We start from the raw sequence: 16,519 nt of genomic DNA, 5'->3' as shown, positions 1-16,519 counted from the left end.
GATCTAATGATGTGTCAAAATATAAATCATAGTAAAATATATTACAATAGTACTAGAAAAATTTTCATATAAATATTTTAACCATTTGAGCTATGCTCGTGTCGTATTGGTTCAGGCAACTGATTTGGTCCCTGTATTTTTTATTTTGATTCATCTTGATCAATTTACTAATATTCATTTTGGCCCTTATACTTTCAAATTTGGCTTAGTTTGGTCCATAAAATTTCAAAATATTCTTTTTGGTCCTTATATTTTTAATTTTGGTTCATTTTAGTCCTTGAACTTTAAAAAAGTATCCATTTTGATCTCTTAAAAATGAAGTAAAAATGAAAATAAATTGACCAAAATTGTCACTTTTTGAATGTTCAAGAACCAAAATGAACATTTTGAAAGTATAGGACCAAATGAACCAAAATTAAAAATATTAGAACCAAAATGAATATTTTGAAAGTATAATAACTTTTTGAATGTTTTTGAATGTCCAAAATGTTATTTTAAAAGTATAAAAACTAAAATGAATAAAAACAAAAAGTATAGAAACCCGATTAGTATTTATTTATTTTTTAATAAAACTAATAATATCTTATGACATCATAAAGCTTTTAGGCTAGGCATGCATAACACAGCATAGAAAAACTTTTTAAATTTTGAAATTTATAATTTGACTTTAACCTAAAATAGAAAATTATTACAACTTTGTTAACAAAATAAGGAAAAAAGAGAAAAGAAAAGAAAGTATTGCTATAGGAAAAAAAATATTTATTTACAGGTCAGTTTCTTCAACTCCTTCCGATGGCCAACGGAACCACCTCCGCCAAAGGGGTGGAAATCGGCGTCGGCACCGGCGAAGTTCTGCAAACAGGGCAGCTAGGGTTCAGCCGTAACCACGGATCAATACAACCGCTGTGAAACAAATGGCCACAATCCGGCAACAACCGCAAAACGTCGTCGTTTTTATAATCCCCCAAACAAATCGAACAACCGCTCGCGGCGGCGGACTTCAAATTTCCCCCTAATTTCGCCTCCGAGTACAGAATCTTCGGATATCCATTAATTACATCATCTTCAAGGCCCGGTCCGAAGTCGACGACGAAATCCCGCCGTTCCCCCTGCCGAAAACGGCGATTCGGCGGCGGAGCGGTGGTTCTGGTGCAGAAATAGGTAGTGATTGTAAGGGTTGTGAGGAGGAAGAGGATTCCGACTGAAATTCCGACGACGTAGGGGAAACTGCCGACGTCACCGCCGTCGGAGTCCGTGGAGGAGCTCATGGAGGGAAAGGAAAGGGATCGAAGGTGAGAAGTAGAAGGGGAGTTTTGGATTCTGCCATGGATGAGAAGAGGGAAGAAATAGAAATGGTTAAGACCCAAATAAGAAATTTAAATAATTACAAATCCGTCCAATTCAAACCCTTTTTATTATAAGATAGCTTATAAATTTATTTCTCAATTTTAATATAATGTTTGTGAAATTTGAATTTTAATATTTTATTAACGTGTTAGTGTTCGTGTCTATTAGATTTAAACTATAAGTTAATATAAGTATAATTTAATCTGTGGAGATGTTATATCATCTCTCAAAATATTAGATATCTAATCTTTCACTTTTTGTTTAACTAAAAATAATATTAGTATTAAGTTTTCTTAATAATATGTGTGGGGACTTTGTTAATACAAATTTAATGTTATTAAATTATGTTGGGCTAGTATTATTATTTAGTTGTCTGTATTAACATTATTAATGAAATGTTGATAATGGAATGTCAAGCTAACTGATGTGTACCATTAGTTTTGTTTGATGTTTAATGTTTTTTTTAAGCTAATTTACCTAATTATTTATGTAAATAACTCAATTTACCATTTTTCTTAAACAATACATATAGTTGGGAGAATGAATCTCTAACCTTGAGGTTGATGATATAAATATTGTATCAATTGAGTTATGCAATCATTTCTATGCATTGTCTTTTCGTTGATGAAATAAGAAAATTGGTCCATATGATTTTGAGAATGTTTAATTTTTCTATAATTTTAAAAGTTAAGATTTCATTTTTTAACATAATAGTCCATATGATTTGATAAAATCCGAAAAAAATTATCTTTATGGTTTGATAACATTTCATAAATAATTCGTATGATTTATGGAGGCTAGAATTATGCTAAAAACACAAGGATGAATTTTTGGTGGTTTTATTAATAGCAACCAAATCATAAAGATGGATTTTAACTTCTAAACTAGACGGATTCAGTTCTAATTTTTTCTAAAACTAAATTTATAATTTTTTTTTTCTTTTAGTGTTTATTATTATTATTATTTGGAGCGTTTCATGATCAATCAACGAAGCTTATTATTATCATTAGAACTAAAAACATGTTTGGTTTCAATTTTCTTGGAAACGTGTTTAGTTTCAATTTGCTTTTGAAAACAGAGAATTTTCTAGAAAATAAAAACAAATTCTCTATTTTTCACCATAAAACATGTTTTGTTTCAATTTAGAAACTATGAATTTGAATTCAAAAATTGAAAATAGTTTGATTAAGATTAGTACATGTTTAGTAAAATCTAATTTGTAAGATTAAAATAATTTAAAATAATTCATAATATGAGATTTGATTTATTTGACGAAAATCTCTCCATTTTTTTTTTAAGTTTATCCCACATTTTCTAAATTTTGAAAACAAGATTTTAAAACAATGAAAACGACATCTTCTTGTTTTTTAATTTTATTTTCCATTAAGTTAGATGCATATAGCATGTTTAGCTATATCAAATTTGTTTAAAACTAAAGTCAGTAATTTTTTTTTTTTTTAAATCTTTTAGAAGATATAGCAAAATCAAAGGTTGAATTAAATTTTTATGATCCGTTTAGATTGACTTGAGAAAAAAATATTTTTCAAAAAGATCATTTTTATTAATACACTTGTAATAAAAAAAAAAAGATTAAAATGTACTCGAAAAGCTATTTTACATGATTGTCAAATATTCCAATTTTTTCTATAATAATTTTTTTTAAATTAAAAACTAAAAAATGTATTTTAAGCACACTTGATCAATAAACTTTTATGTATGAATTTATGTAGGTCCCTAACTTTTATTTTTATAACTAATACATCTAAGATGCTCAACAATGTAAAAATTAAGGTATATATCATACTTTAAAAAAGTTAAATTTCTTATCTAGGCAAACTTAATTTTTTTTTATTTCATCTCCAATAATTCAATAAATTTTAGAATATGTCCATTAAGTCAAATAAAACTACAACATGATAAGTATTTGGTTTTTTTATTTTTATTTTTAAAAATTAAGTTTATTTCATCACATTTGCATCTTTCTTAAATACAATGGTTGAATTTTTAACCAAATTTCAAAAAATAAAAACAACTTTTTGAAAACTACTAGTTTTAGTTCTCAAAACTTGACTTGGTTTTTTAAACTATTGGTGAAAAGTAGATAACAAATGAAGAAATTTGGGGTGAGTGGAAATAGTGTCCGTAGCTTTAATTTTTAAAAACAAAATAGCTATCAAACGGGACCTAAATGTTTATTAATCAAACATTTCGTGAAGTTTATGATTGAACACGCAATTCAACCAAAGTCAAATTACAGAAACTATATCTAAAATGAAGGGGATACTATAAATTATTTAAACATATGATTTGTAGATTTTGAATTTTATGTGCACAACTTGTAATTAGAATACTTTTTTTTAAAAAAAAATAAATGTTGACTTTAAAACTAAATACTCTTTTGTAAGTACATATATATATATAGACTTTGTTGCAACAACTAAGCTTCCATCTACAGTCATATGGCCAGATGTTCATGCAGCTGCTAAAATAGTAGGTATTAATAATGTGAGGATTATCATTTGTTTCCCACAATTTTAATTAAATTATTACAATTTTTTTTTTACATATATACATAAAAATTGAATATTTTTACAATTTAGAGCAGAAATTGAGTTGATAATACTAAAAAAAAGATTTTAGTACAATAAAATTGGTATGAAAATTTGGACCTCCAACTTCAAAAGAAATAGTATAATGTTAATTTCTATTAACCTATACTTTTTTTTAAAAAAACATTATATTAGTGAAAGATCAAATTATCGACTATTAGAATAATAATGGATTTGTTTTCATTTTTTTTTAGCGTAATTCTTTTGTTTTATGCTTTTCTTTTTGTAGTGTAAGTGGTTTCTCTTGCATTTTTTTTCTTTTATAAAATTTAAAAAGTCAATATCAAATTACTAAATTGAATATACTATTAATTTATATGTCTTAATATTACAATATTGCAACTAGGAGTATTTTTAAAAAAAAAAAAAAAAAAAAACTCGAACAACCAAACTGTACCATTGGTTTGATTTGGTTTAGTTTTTTAGTATAAAATTAGACATCTTAATTTATAATTGAAAAAAACTGAGACTTATTAGTTCATATCGATTTTTAATTAAAAAAATCATTTAAAATTGAACCAAAACCAAGGGAATATATACACCCTTAAAAAAATGTAACCATTGGTTCCTTTTATTATTTTAATTATTATAATACATGTATATTTTCATGTTTTTTAAAAAGACCAATTCTTATGGTACACGTGTTTGTTTGTTATTTAGAAAAATGTCAAATTTCAATCTATAAAAAAGAAATAATCTCAATTTTAATTTGAAAATAGGCAAAAAAAAAAAAAAAAAAAACATAAATTCAAAACAAAAGTAGGAATAAAAATGAAAAGACGAAAAGGAAAAGACAACAAATTGAGAAACCATATTAAATACAATATATTTAGTGGTTCTGTTTGTTACCGTTTGAATCCATTCTTTATAAAATTGATTGGTGTTGGATTAGGTTTTTAGTGGACCTAAAAATGATAAAATCGAATAGAATTTTACTATTAATTACTAAATTTTATAATTAATATTTATTAAATGTCTAATGTTCAAATCTCCACTCCATAGTCTTTTTAACTTATTAAATTTTCAAATGCAAAGACAGAAATTAAGACTCTATTCGATAACTATTTTGTTTTTTGTTTGTGTTTTTTAAAATTAAGTTTATGAACACTACTTGCACCTTCAATTTTTTTCTCTTGTTATCTACTTTTCACCAATAGTTTAAAAAATTAAGCTAAATTTTGAGAACCAAAAAAAATATATTTCAAAAAGTTGTTTTTCTTTTAAAATTTGATTAAAAATTCAACTATTGTACTCAAGAAATATACAAATTTAAGAAATGTAAATAAACAAAAATAAAAAAAATCAAATAATTATCAAATTTGGCCTAAATCTTTATCTTTATGAGACTTAAAAGAAAAAGAAAAAAAAAACAGAAAAGACTAATTGTGTAAGTATTAATTCGTGGGTCCGAAGCACAATAAAATTTTAATTGTTGGTTTCAAAAGGTGATTTATAGAATTTTTTTGGTTTTTTATTAATTTGAAAATTCTATTTTAAGTCCATAAGTTCAATTTTTCCTATGCTTTAATAAATTTAAACTTAAATCACTCTTGCAATTTTATTATTGGTTTTTTATAAAAAAAAAATTATTATCTATTAGTATTATTATAGATTTGAAAAATATATGATAAACATTAACTTTGATGGATTAAATTTTAAATTTAGTGTGAGTATGTATATTAAAATTAGACATTTGAAAATTCATAAATTAAAAATTGAACAAATATAGAACTAATAATATTTTAGCTTAATTTTTTTCAATTCATTTTCGAAGGTTTTTTTTTTTTTTTTTTCCTTTCTAAATTAATGTTTTATTCTGTTATTAGTTTTTTAAGTGTGTAGGTGGCATTTGACAGCAAGTTTCTCCAAGTCAACTTTGCTCGTGCTATGCGTTGGCAAGACACGGGTGGTGGACCCCACACAGACCAATATTTATTACTATTCGTATTGTCGTTGTTTTCTCCCAAGTCCTAACGTCTTTACGAAGTAAATTATTATTAATTTTATTTAATTAAAAAAAATCTCAATATAATTTAATTTAAACCAAGATTCAAAATATTGGTAAATATATTGAGGTCTCCATCCTATAGAATTATCGATAGTAATTATGAGAAAAATTATGAACATTGATGACAATGGATGAAAATTGTTATAATTCGTTGATAAAATTTTGATTATGGTTTAATTAGATTATAATTGACAATTTTTAATCATAAAATAAGACAATATTTAGATGTCTATTGTAAATGTTTATGTAAATGTTAATGCAATATAAAAAATTTAGAAAGGAAATGAAAAATAATTACAAAATAATATAAAATTTAGGAATATTTTGAGGTGAAATGATATGAAAATTATGAAAGTTTGAAATGGTTAAAGGAAAAAAAAAAACTCACATCAATCCATTTTTTAGGTGAAATTATGTAAAAATTTAATGAAAAAAGTTTGAGTGAGGTTAAAAATAGATATATATTTCTTTGTGGTTTTTTTCACATTCGATTTCTCTAGAAATGAAAGTGTTGAGTTGAAAATAAAGTTAAAAATTAAGAAAAGTTGAAAATTAAAAAAGTAACAAATAAAAAAGACTTAATCCTTTATCGAAAATGACACTAACATGTGAAACTATAAAATTGTGTATAATCATAATCATGAAATTGAAAAGCTTGATTTGAATTGATGTAGTTAATTAAAAAAAAATCGAAAGTTTATCAAAATGTCGAAATTGGGGGAATCGAAATATTCTCAAAATATTCTTGAAAATTTAAAATTCTCGAAATTTTATCGAAATTTAGAGAAAAATGAAATTTCTCTCAATCAAAATTTCAATGTCAGATTCGATGAAAATTTTAAACAATGATTAAAATTAATTTATTGGTCTATAACTCACCGGTATTTAACATCTACTATCTTATAATCGGAGTTCACATCCCTCTACTTTAATTGGTTACTAAAAAGTAATTCGTGTTACGAAATCGACAATTAAAGAACACAAAAAGGAATGTAGAGATAAAGAAGATCGACACACAAATATACGTGGTTCACTAACGGTGTGTTAGCTACGTCCACGGGCAGAGGGAGAACAATATTATTAGGGAGAATGTTTTAAAAAAATTACATCAAACGACGCCTCTAGGATTAGAGAGTTTATATAGCGCACTACTCTAAACCCTATGATCGTAAATAACTACAAATAAATAAATATGCTAAATACGAATTCTGAATAGGTTTTGGGGGCGTTGCCCCCAAACCCTCACTACGGCCCTCACTACGGCGTGCCGTCTCTAGACTCCGGCTCGTTGATCGGGCAACGAGACCCCGTACCTAGTTGTTCGAAGCACCAATAAACAAATTTAAGGCATTCCAATAAATCTCTACTTTGACTTGAATTCTCTCCCAATTCGCCTAACATCTAACAACTTTTTTTATTTGTCACGTTTGACTTTCTTTCTTTTAAATTATTAAAATTTTTAAGCTCACAATCCATAATAAATTGTTATTATTATTATTTTTTATTTTTGTATGGATCGAACTCTCACCAACATGACTTATCTTTTGTGGTTTCTAATAGACCAGTCTTATGCCATTCACGTTTTAATTATTTATTGGTTTTATCAAATATTTTTAAAAATTATAATAGAATTTCGATCAAAGTCTTTCAATTTATGTGAGATTGATCCACATACAAAAAACTTGCATTAAAAAAAAAAAATAATAAAAATAAAAAAAGAGGGAGACACGATGACGGTAAATTAGTATAGAGTTTGCACAATACACTATAATAATCAAATTAATATCGAGTGAAGCCAAGCTAAAACAAGGTTCTATTTATACTTTCAATAAACATAATTTTTTTATTATTAAAATTCTAAATTTCTTATTTTAAAATTTAATTTTAATTTAATATTATATCGATTGTGTTATGCTTATTTTTTTTATACTTGTTAGTCATTCTTCTCATATTAATATCTACTTGCATGTTTTGTGACATATTTTTCTCCTTAACTATTAATGGTTCGTTAAAAAAAAATGATCGAATTAAAATATAATTTAATTGATTTAGATTTGGGGGAGATAACATGAATCATTCCTTTAACAATATGATGTAATGTGGGGAAAACGTCATCTTATTCACATATTTTAAGGAATTTAACTAATTTGACTAGTTTGATAAATTGATTTATTTATATCTAAAAGCTCTAAAGTTATCCGATATCTTTTTAATAGAGCTATTTTCAAATATAGAAAAATGAACAAAAATATTTACAAAAGACTTCTATCAGTGTCTATCAACATCTATTATTGACAGTTATAAAATTTTGCTATATTTTATAAATATTTTTAATAGTTTTATCATTTGAAATAATTTCCCTTTTTAATAAGTAATTGAGGATATAGATCGATCAACTAATTTAAACATAGCTAACTAGTTAGCTAGAATAGATACTTTCAAATGTTAGATGTTCGAAACCCTCATCTCATATGTTGAACTAAAAAAATGTATTTAGGTTATTAGCACATGTCCTCTTAATTAAATTTTAATACATAGATTTCACACATTCATTTTTTTTTCTTTTCATTTTTTAAAATTAATATATATATTTTTAAATTTCTTCATTTTTATTTAAAGTTAGAAAATTAAACATTCAACTTTAGAAAAAAGTAATAAGTATCCTATTCTATTAAGCTATGATATGGATACTTAGTATTGTCTTGAATATTACTTTTTTCATATTATTTGTCAGATTTTAATTACTCATGATAATTTTAAGCCGATTATATTATTAGCATAGTAATAAAATTGGTGCATGTTAATTTTTTTTAGTTGCCTTGTCTTGAATCTTTCCATAATTTTAGAAGTTCAGAACTAAATTTTAGGAACCGTTTTAGAAAAACGAAAAACGCATAAGAGTATTTATGAAAAAAATTCCTATCAATTATTAATGGGCTCGGCCCATTTCAAAACCAGCCCAATCAAAGTTTGAATTGAGAATCTCTTTCAGCTTCCCAATGAAGTTTGACTCTTTTAACGATCTCCGTTGAAAACTTCGGTGGCGGTGGTTTCTTCGGCAGAAGTTTCCATTTTCAAGCTTCAATTTCCAATTCGACCATGGCGATTTCCGATCTCCTACCGGCGTCCGTCGTCCTGCTTCTGTTTGTGACGGCGGTGGTTGTCGAAGCTGGCGACAACAACCGAGTTTTCTCAACTTGCACCGACACAACTGTTGAGAAGTCCGACGGCTTCACCTTAGGGTTTGCTTTTGCGACGGAGCAGAAGTTTGTCTTCAATAAAACCTTGAAGTTGTCTCCTTGCGACAGCAGGCTCGCTCTTACGAATGGAAATTCTCTGATCTCTGTGTTTAGACCTAAGGTTGATGAGATCTCTCTCCTCACCATCAACACTTCTCGCTCTGTCTCCTCCTTCGATCCGGTTAGTTCTTCAAAATCCGTTTCTTCGTTGATGTCGAATTTACGGATTTTCTGTTTACTCTTCGTCTGAAGTTGAGACTAGTTTTGATTAGGTTTTGTGCGTTTATTTGTCTAATGGAACGATCAGTAGGTTTTGTGTAATTGGAGCAGTAGGTTTGTTAGCTATTCAACTAATCATGGGTTTTAGAAGGCAAACAGAGCAAATCCTTATGGAATAACTCGATTTGATTTGGGATTTTTTGGTATGTTAGTTGTTCATTGAGGGAAATTAGTAATCAATCACTATTGGTTGACATTCTGCACGATCCAATTACAACAAGAAACTCAAATGTCGAACTTTAGTTTTNACTAGTTTATTATCTACTTTAACATGTTAGTTTTCATTTGTTACCAGTCATGGGTTCATGATTTCTTTTTCTTTTCATTCATTACCAGTCTTCAAATGGCTATATGGTTGCATTTGCTGGTCGGAAATATGCTGCAAGGTCCCCTCCAATTTTTGTCGCAGATCAACAACATACCGTAACCAGCTTTACTCTGGTAAGTTTATCAGCTTATGACATTGAAAGTAGGAAGTAAAGTAAGCTAAAGACACAAGACATGAACACAATACTATACTGACTTGGTGATATGCTGTTTCTAAGAATGCAATAGATATATGGCAGGGACCAGGGTCATAGGTAACAAATTATCTTGTCTGTGAAATGTAAGAGATAGTGATGGAGATATAATTGAATAAGGTCATTATAGTATGATAGTCTCCAATGTTTCTAATAGTTTTTCTTTCCGTGCATCGAACGGTTTAAAACTATCTGTGACATTGTGATAGTCTCCTTCGATATTTTATTTTTCGTGAGTGGGGAGAGTGGAGTTATTGTTGGAGATGTGAGTGGTGAGTAGGCTTCATAAACCATGATGTATTCAACGTTTTCAAAACAAAATTTTGATTGTTTAGGGTCTCAGAGAGATTTAAAACAAAGGATTTAATGGAAATTAAGGTTGTGTCATGTTTTCAAATGTGTATTTGGTAGCAGATTTTTAGGCCCTGTTTGGTAACCTTTTGGTTTTTGAAAATTAAGCCTATAAACACTCCTTTCACTTCTAAATTTCTTGCTTTTTTTATCTACTTTTTACCAATGTTTTTAAAAACCAAGTCAAATTTTGTAAACTAAAAAAAGTATCTTTTTAAAAACTTGTTTTTGGTTTTTAACTTAGAATTCAACTCTTGTACCTTAATAAATATGCAAATCATGTAAAGAAATGGAGAGAAAATAGGCTTATTTTATTTATTTTTTTTTAAAAAAGAACCAAAAATGGTTACCAACTGGGGCCATAGAAATTGAATTGCAATTTAGACAATTGCTCAAAATGTGTTTGATAAGATATATAAACAATACAACTAATGTTACAATATTGGGTTGAGTACAAACTATAAATTTTTAATTTGTGACATGTTTTATTTTATTTTTGTATAATTATTATTTTGTAATATCTATAATTTATAAAATATTGTATAATGCATATTTTAACTTAACAAAAAAAAAAAAAAATTGAGTTTATAATCGAAATACTAGAATGTTGTTTACATTGTTATTTCTTATAATATATTTATGTTGTTTTAAATTTCAAATTCAAAATTTGGATTTACTGACTCATAGAAATGTTGTTTTTTAGAATTTGCACCATTTGCATCACACAATCTAAAAACAGTTTTAGAAAAACAAAATTCAGATTACATACCAAACACTTATTTAGTGAAACTAAAAACATAAAATATATTCTCGTTCTACTAAACAGTCCCTTCGAGATTGATAATGAATCCATTGAATTTTCTTGTGTATAGGTGCTCGAGTTTGAGAAAGGCAGGCTGCAAAACTTGTTCTGGAAAAGGGATGGTTGTGCTAAATGTTCAAACAACAATACCTTTGTTTGCATCCACAATCAAGATTGTGCAATCAGAACAAACAACTGCAAAAACAATGGTGGTTCTGTCGATTGTAGTCTTGCAATACAGTTAGCGTTCTCCGGCACGGATAAACACCTTTCTGTCTTCAACTCTTGGTATGAAGTGTCGAAACTTCGGCAATACTCACTCTTCAATCTGTATTCAAACCTCAAAGGTTCTCTCACAAGTCAGTATAACAAGATCTTCTAATTGAGCATATTTTTGTTGATGTATATTTCATTATATGCTGTAATTCAGTTTGTGCAACAAATTCCTTTGAAATCTTCTACATTTCTCATTAATTAAATGTGTCACAATAGGTGGGACTAGTGTTGTATGTATAATGAACTCCTGGTTTAAAGTATTTTGTATACAAAATCAAAGTGTTGAATTACTTCTCTTCCCCATTATTTGTTGCCTCACTTGTTTTGATGTATTGTAATGAGTGGCTTGGAGTTTGGACCTTGGCTAGCTTCCATGCCTACTTTTGGGCTTCTGTTAATGTGATTTTATGACATGTTTGGTAGTGCTGTTGTCATTTTAAAAATCAAACAATTAACTATTAAATTAATTTTGCATGATTAATGATTTTGAATATGATTAAATTTTAAAATCACTTTTAAAGATAAAAAAAAATCAAGGTTAGATATTGATTATTGATCAACTTTTGCTTTTCATTCTTGTTTGAACAACATTCACTTGCTAGTTAGTTTTGACCAAAAGAAAAGAGAGTCAAGACTCTCTTGATTAAGTAATTTTAAATGAAAACCATGTATAGTATTAGAATGTATGTTTTATAATTTATGTATGAATTATGAAAATAACTCGTTTAAAACCCACTTTAAAAGTCAAAAGTCAAAATTATTCTGATCTTTTATAATTTTGAAAAATTATATTCGAAGCAGATATTAATTTGAGTTTTGGATGAAAATTGAGGCATGAAATTGGGTGACATATTTCATGTCTTAATTTTTGTTTAAAATTTTAATGAATTTATGTTTACGATCTGGTCCATGATAGCATATTTAAATGCATCATCAATGGCTCTATAGTATTTTTAAACTATCAAATTTGAATTTTAGAAACAATCAAATAGGTCTAGAATTCAAAGACCAATTTTATACACGGAATTGAAAATTTAAGCACAAATTAGAACATAAGGAGAAACACACTCTAATAGAATGTTGACGGGATATCCATTTTTTATTATTTTTTGCCTAATTTATGTATTATGAAAATTAAAAAAATTAATATTTTGTACTCTTTTTTTCCTCCCGGTGGATCCATAAATTTTGTTGACCGAGGGCTTTATATAATTTAGTAAAAATAAATGTAATGTTAGAAGGCAAACTTACCACTAAACTAGCTAGTGATTTTGATATTATGTTAGTTATATATATTATATAAAGAACATAAAGTTGAGGAGGTATTTGAACTCCTGGCCCATAATAAATCCGCCCATACTACAAACTACCATTCTTTCAATTCGATTTTTCTTAAAAGCTTGAACAAAGGGAATTAGGGGGAGGGGTTCGTATATGAAAATGAAGAGGGTTTTCCCCTTCATCCAAGTTATTTGTTTTTATTTTTTGAATCGAACGAAAAGAAGAATAGAAAAAGAGGAAATGAAGAAAAAAATGAAAAAAAAATAAAAATACTTAGGTGCATTTATATATTTGTGCATTCCATCAAATTGTCCAATCATAATTTGACATGTGCTAAATTCTTCTTATTTCTTTTTTTGAAATATTTTAATGATTTTTTTATGTGAGTGATGAGAGTGAGATGCATGAAGATGATTGCTAGCGAGATGCACCAATGATAAGGAAAAAAAATGAAGAAAAAGAGAGAGAAAAAAGAATAACGAATATTATTTTTTTAAATAAAAAATCAATAATTAAATATTTAGGATTCTTTTTGGATTGTTTTTAAATATAGAAAAATAAACCAAAATATTTACAAAATATGACAATTTTAGAACTATCAATGATAGCTACTGATAGACTTCTATTAGTGTCTATAAGTGATATTAATAGACATTGATAGAAGTCTATTAGTATTTATCAGCGTCTATCATTGATAATTCGAAAAATTTGCTATATCTTGTAAATATTTTCAACATTTTTACTGTTTGAAATAATTTTCCTTTCTTTTTTATAAATTTTTTTAAAATAGCTAGGTTCCACATAAAGTTTATGTTAGTACTTAACAAAAAAAAAAAAAAAAAAAAAAAAAAAAAAAAAAAAAAAAAAAAAAAAAAAAAAAAAAAAAAAAAAAAAAAAAAGAAAAAAAAGAAGAAAAAAAAGAAAAAGAAAAAGAAAAAGAAAAAGAAAAAAGGGAAAATCTTGCAAAGAGACCTAGAGCACTATCAAAAGCAAACGCAACGATCCGATTATGAGATCATTGTACAATAAACTCATTTTTATACCCAAAATGGTTTTTGTCTCAATCTTTCAAATTTAAGAATTTTGCCATTTTACTTACATTATCATCGAATAAAGTTACAGAATTACTCTTAATTTTATTTTTCCTATTCTTCGTCTCAATTTTACTTCCTCTATTTGAGCCGACCATTCTCCATTTGCAGAGGTATCGTTATTGGCCATCAACTCGAAACGTCAGATGCAATGGAGTAAGAGAACGAAAAGGAGATAAAAAATGAGTGAGAGAGAGACCATGAAGAGAGAGTGGGAGTAAGACAACGAGAAAGACGAGAGTGGGATAGTGAGAGAGCAAGGAGGTCGAGAGAGAGGCAAGCAAAGAATGAGATCGAAAGTCGAGCGGAAAGATGTTTTAGAACTATCAATGATGCTACTGGTAGACTCTAATTAGTGTCTTAGTGATATTTAATGACAACTGAATTTCGTATAAGTTTGAATCAAAGTTATTGAATGCATTGATTTGAATATGAGTCTCCACTCGTTCCCAATAAACTCCACATTGTAGATATTCATCTCACTGAACTCATGCACAACGGGTCTTGTCACTTTCTAAGAAAGTCAGGAGTGTAAAATTTAGTTGCCATCAATTAATTGTCCATTATGTTTGATAATTTTAACCTTTCTTTTTTATAATTTTTTTAATATAGCTAGGTTCCACATAGTTTATGTTAGTACTTCAACAAAAAACGAAAAAAAAGAAAAAGGAAGAAAAGAAAGAAAGAAAGGAAAAAGGGAATTGCCGAGAATGAGAAGAGCTAGACACTATCAAAAGCAACGCAACGATCCGATTATGAGATCATTGTACAATAAACTCATTTTTATACCCAAAATGGTTTTTGTCTCAATCTTTCAAATTTAAGAATTTTGCACATTTTCTTCATTATCATCGAATAAAGTTACAGAATTACTCTTTTTTATTTTTCCTATTCTTCGTCTCATTTAACTTCCTCTATTTGAGCCGACCATTCTCCATTTGCAGAGGTATCGTTATTGGCCATCAACTCGAAACGTCAGATGCAATGGAGTAAGAGAACGAAAAGGAGATAAAAAATGAGTGAGAGAGAGACCATGAAAGAGAGAGTGGGAGTAAGACAACGAGAAAGACGAGAGTGGGATAGTGAGAGAGCAAGGAGGTCGAGAGAGAGGCAAGCAAAGAATGAAGATCGAAAGTGCCATCGCAGTACGATAGTGCCATCGCACTACCATAAACCTTGCCACGATAAACCCCACTACAATAAACCTTGCACGATAGTGCCATCGCACTACCAAATATGCACTTTTTCGGACCAATCTCCAGCCCTTAAGTCAATATCATGCAGTAGGGGTTCGGTATTACAAGGCGATGGTACATCCTACTGAAAACCGAATTGTCTCATCACCATGTCAGGAAGATGCTACTCACCATGTGAAAACATTTGAGAGGACTCATCGTCCGCCTATGTTTTAAACCATTCGTAAAAATTGGCAAAGTATGCATAATATTTTTACGGCTCCAAATAACCTGAAACACAAAATATTATATTGGAGAACATTAAAGACAAATACAATAAAAATGTGTATAAAATAATCAATTAGGTTCAGTGTAATGTACCTGATCAGGTTGAAGCAGATCAAACATGTATCTATACTGGCTGACTACATGTGTGGCTATCCTAGTCACACAAAATTTATCTCTCCACCTAAAATTTTAAATTGATAATTTAGAATCTAAATTAACTAGATCATTGATATAAAAATTAAATTGAATTAAAACAACACCGAGAATCGTAGGCTCGTCAAACTAATTGAGCGTCATTACATGTTGTAGTTGTGGAGCCATTGTTGGCAATCGCTCCAATCCTATAGTTGGAAAAGTATGAGAGACCCGCTATATCTTTCGAACCTCAGGTCTTGTTGTTTTGCATAGTTGTCTATACAACCATGCCAAACATGCTCCACCCCACGAATATCCCCCGTATCATAGGGTTAGCTAATAGTGGCAGGAACATTAAGTATACAAAATGACTTGATTTATCGGAAAACAACTTCCACCCATCATTTGTAGTATATATGCTCGCACATATCTTATGACGGTTTCCTCGTTTGCATCATCTGTGAGCTCACGGAAATGTGTTCCTAACCATATCAAAATTAACCTCCGATCCTTTAATTTTGTTGGCAGGTGGGGTCACACCGAGGTATAGTTGACAAACTTGTGACCAGTCATCGTATTCACTCCGGACCGGCTCACCGTCAACAAGTAACCTCAACAACACTTCTATGTCTTGTAGAGTGATAGTGCACTCCAACAGACATATGAAATGTATGCATCTCAGGCCTCCATCTCTTGACGAAGGCTGTGATCAGATGCCAGTCCAACTGAATAAATCCCAATCTGGCAACCCCATAGAATCCAGATGTGCGCAGTAGCGGTAGTATTTGAGGGTGGAGTGGGATATGTGTGCTGGAGAACTGCTTCTCGACGTCTGCAAGATATTGATCTCGCCATACAACAGATGATCGATGAATGGACTGGTCGTACAAAAAATCGGATCAACAGGTTTTGAGTTTAAAACCATGATCTGAAAGAAAAAAAATATTTATTTCTCAATTAGAAGAATAATGTACAACTTTATAAATTATAATAAAAAAAAATTGAATACACAATAAAAGTATCTACACTTAATTAAATATAAATTATATTAATACTATAAACATCAAAGTTAATACTAAAAGAAATCAAATATCATAAGAATAAACTACTTTTTAAG

At 28.6% G+C, this 16,519-nt stretch overlaps 1 protein-coding gene across 1 annotated transcript; it reads left to right on the top strand.

Annotated features, from left to right (window-relative positions):
- The first annotated feature begins 8,974 nt into the window (after positions 1-8,974).
- LOC120089965 lies at positions 8,975-11,791 on the top strand. Its single transcript, XM_039047419.1, has 3 exons — positions 8,975-9,384; positions 9,819-9,923; positions 11,227-11,791. Exons 1-3 carry the CDS (start codon positions 9,064-9,066, stop codon positions 11,536-11,538), a joined length of 738 nt encoding a protein of 245 aa, XP_038903347.1. The 5' UTR covers positions 8,975-9,063; the 3' UTR covers positions 11,539-11,791.
- Positions 11,792-16,519: the final 4,728 nt, after the last annotated feature.

This window comes from Benincasa hispida, chromosome 11 (genome assembly GCF_009727055.1).
Source record: "Benincasa hispida cultivar B227 chromosome 11, ASM972705v1, whole genome shotgun sequence".
Lineage (NCBI taxonomy): Eukaryota > Viridiplantae > Streptophyta > Magnoliopsida > Cucurbitales > Cucurbitaceae > Benincasa > Benincasa hispida.
Note: the sequence above shows the minus strand (reverse complement) of the source record. Positions and strands in the feature narration are given on the sequence as shown.

What these genes read in the sequence shown, in the direction of transcription:
- LOC120089965 (XM_039047419.1), top strand. Translation starts at nt 9,064, where the DNA reads ATGGCGATTTCCGATCTCCTACCGGCGTCCGTCGTCCTGCTTCTGTTT. An exon ending in CTGTCTCCTCCTTCGATCCG is followed by an intron (nt 9,385 to 9,818) that starts GTTAGTTCTTCA and finishes ATTCATTACCAG; the next exon opens with TCTTCAAATGGCTATATGGT. An exon ending in CCGTAACCAGCTTTACTCTG is followed by an intron (nt 9,924 to 11,226) that starts GTAAGTTTATCA and finishes TCTTGTGTATAG; the next exon opens with GTGCTCGAGTTTGAGAAAGG.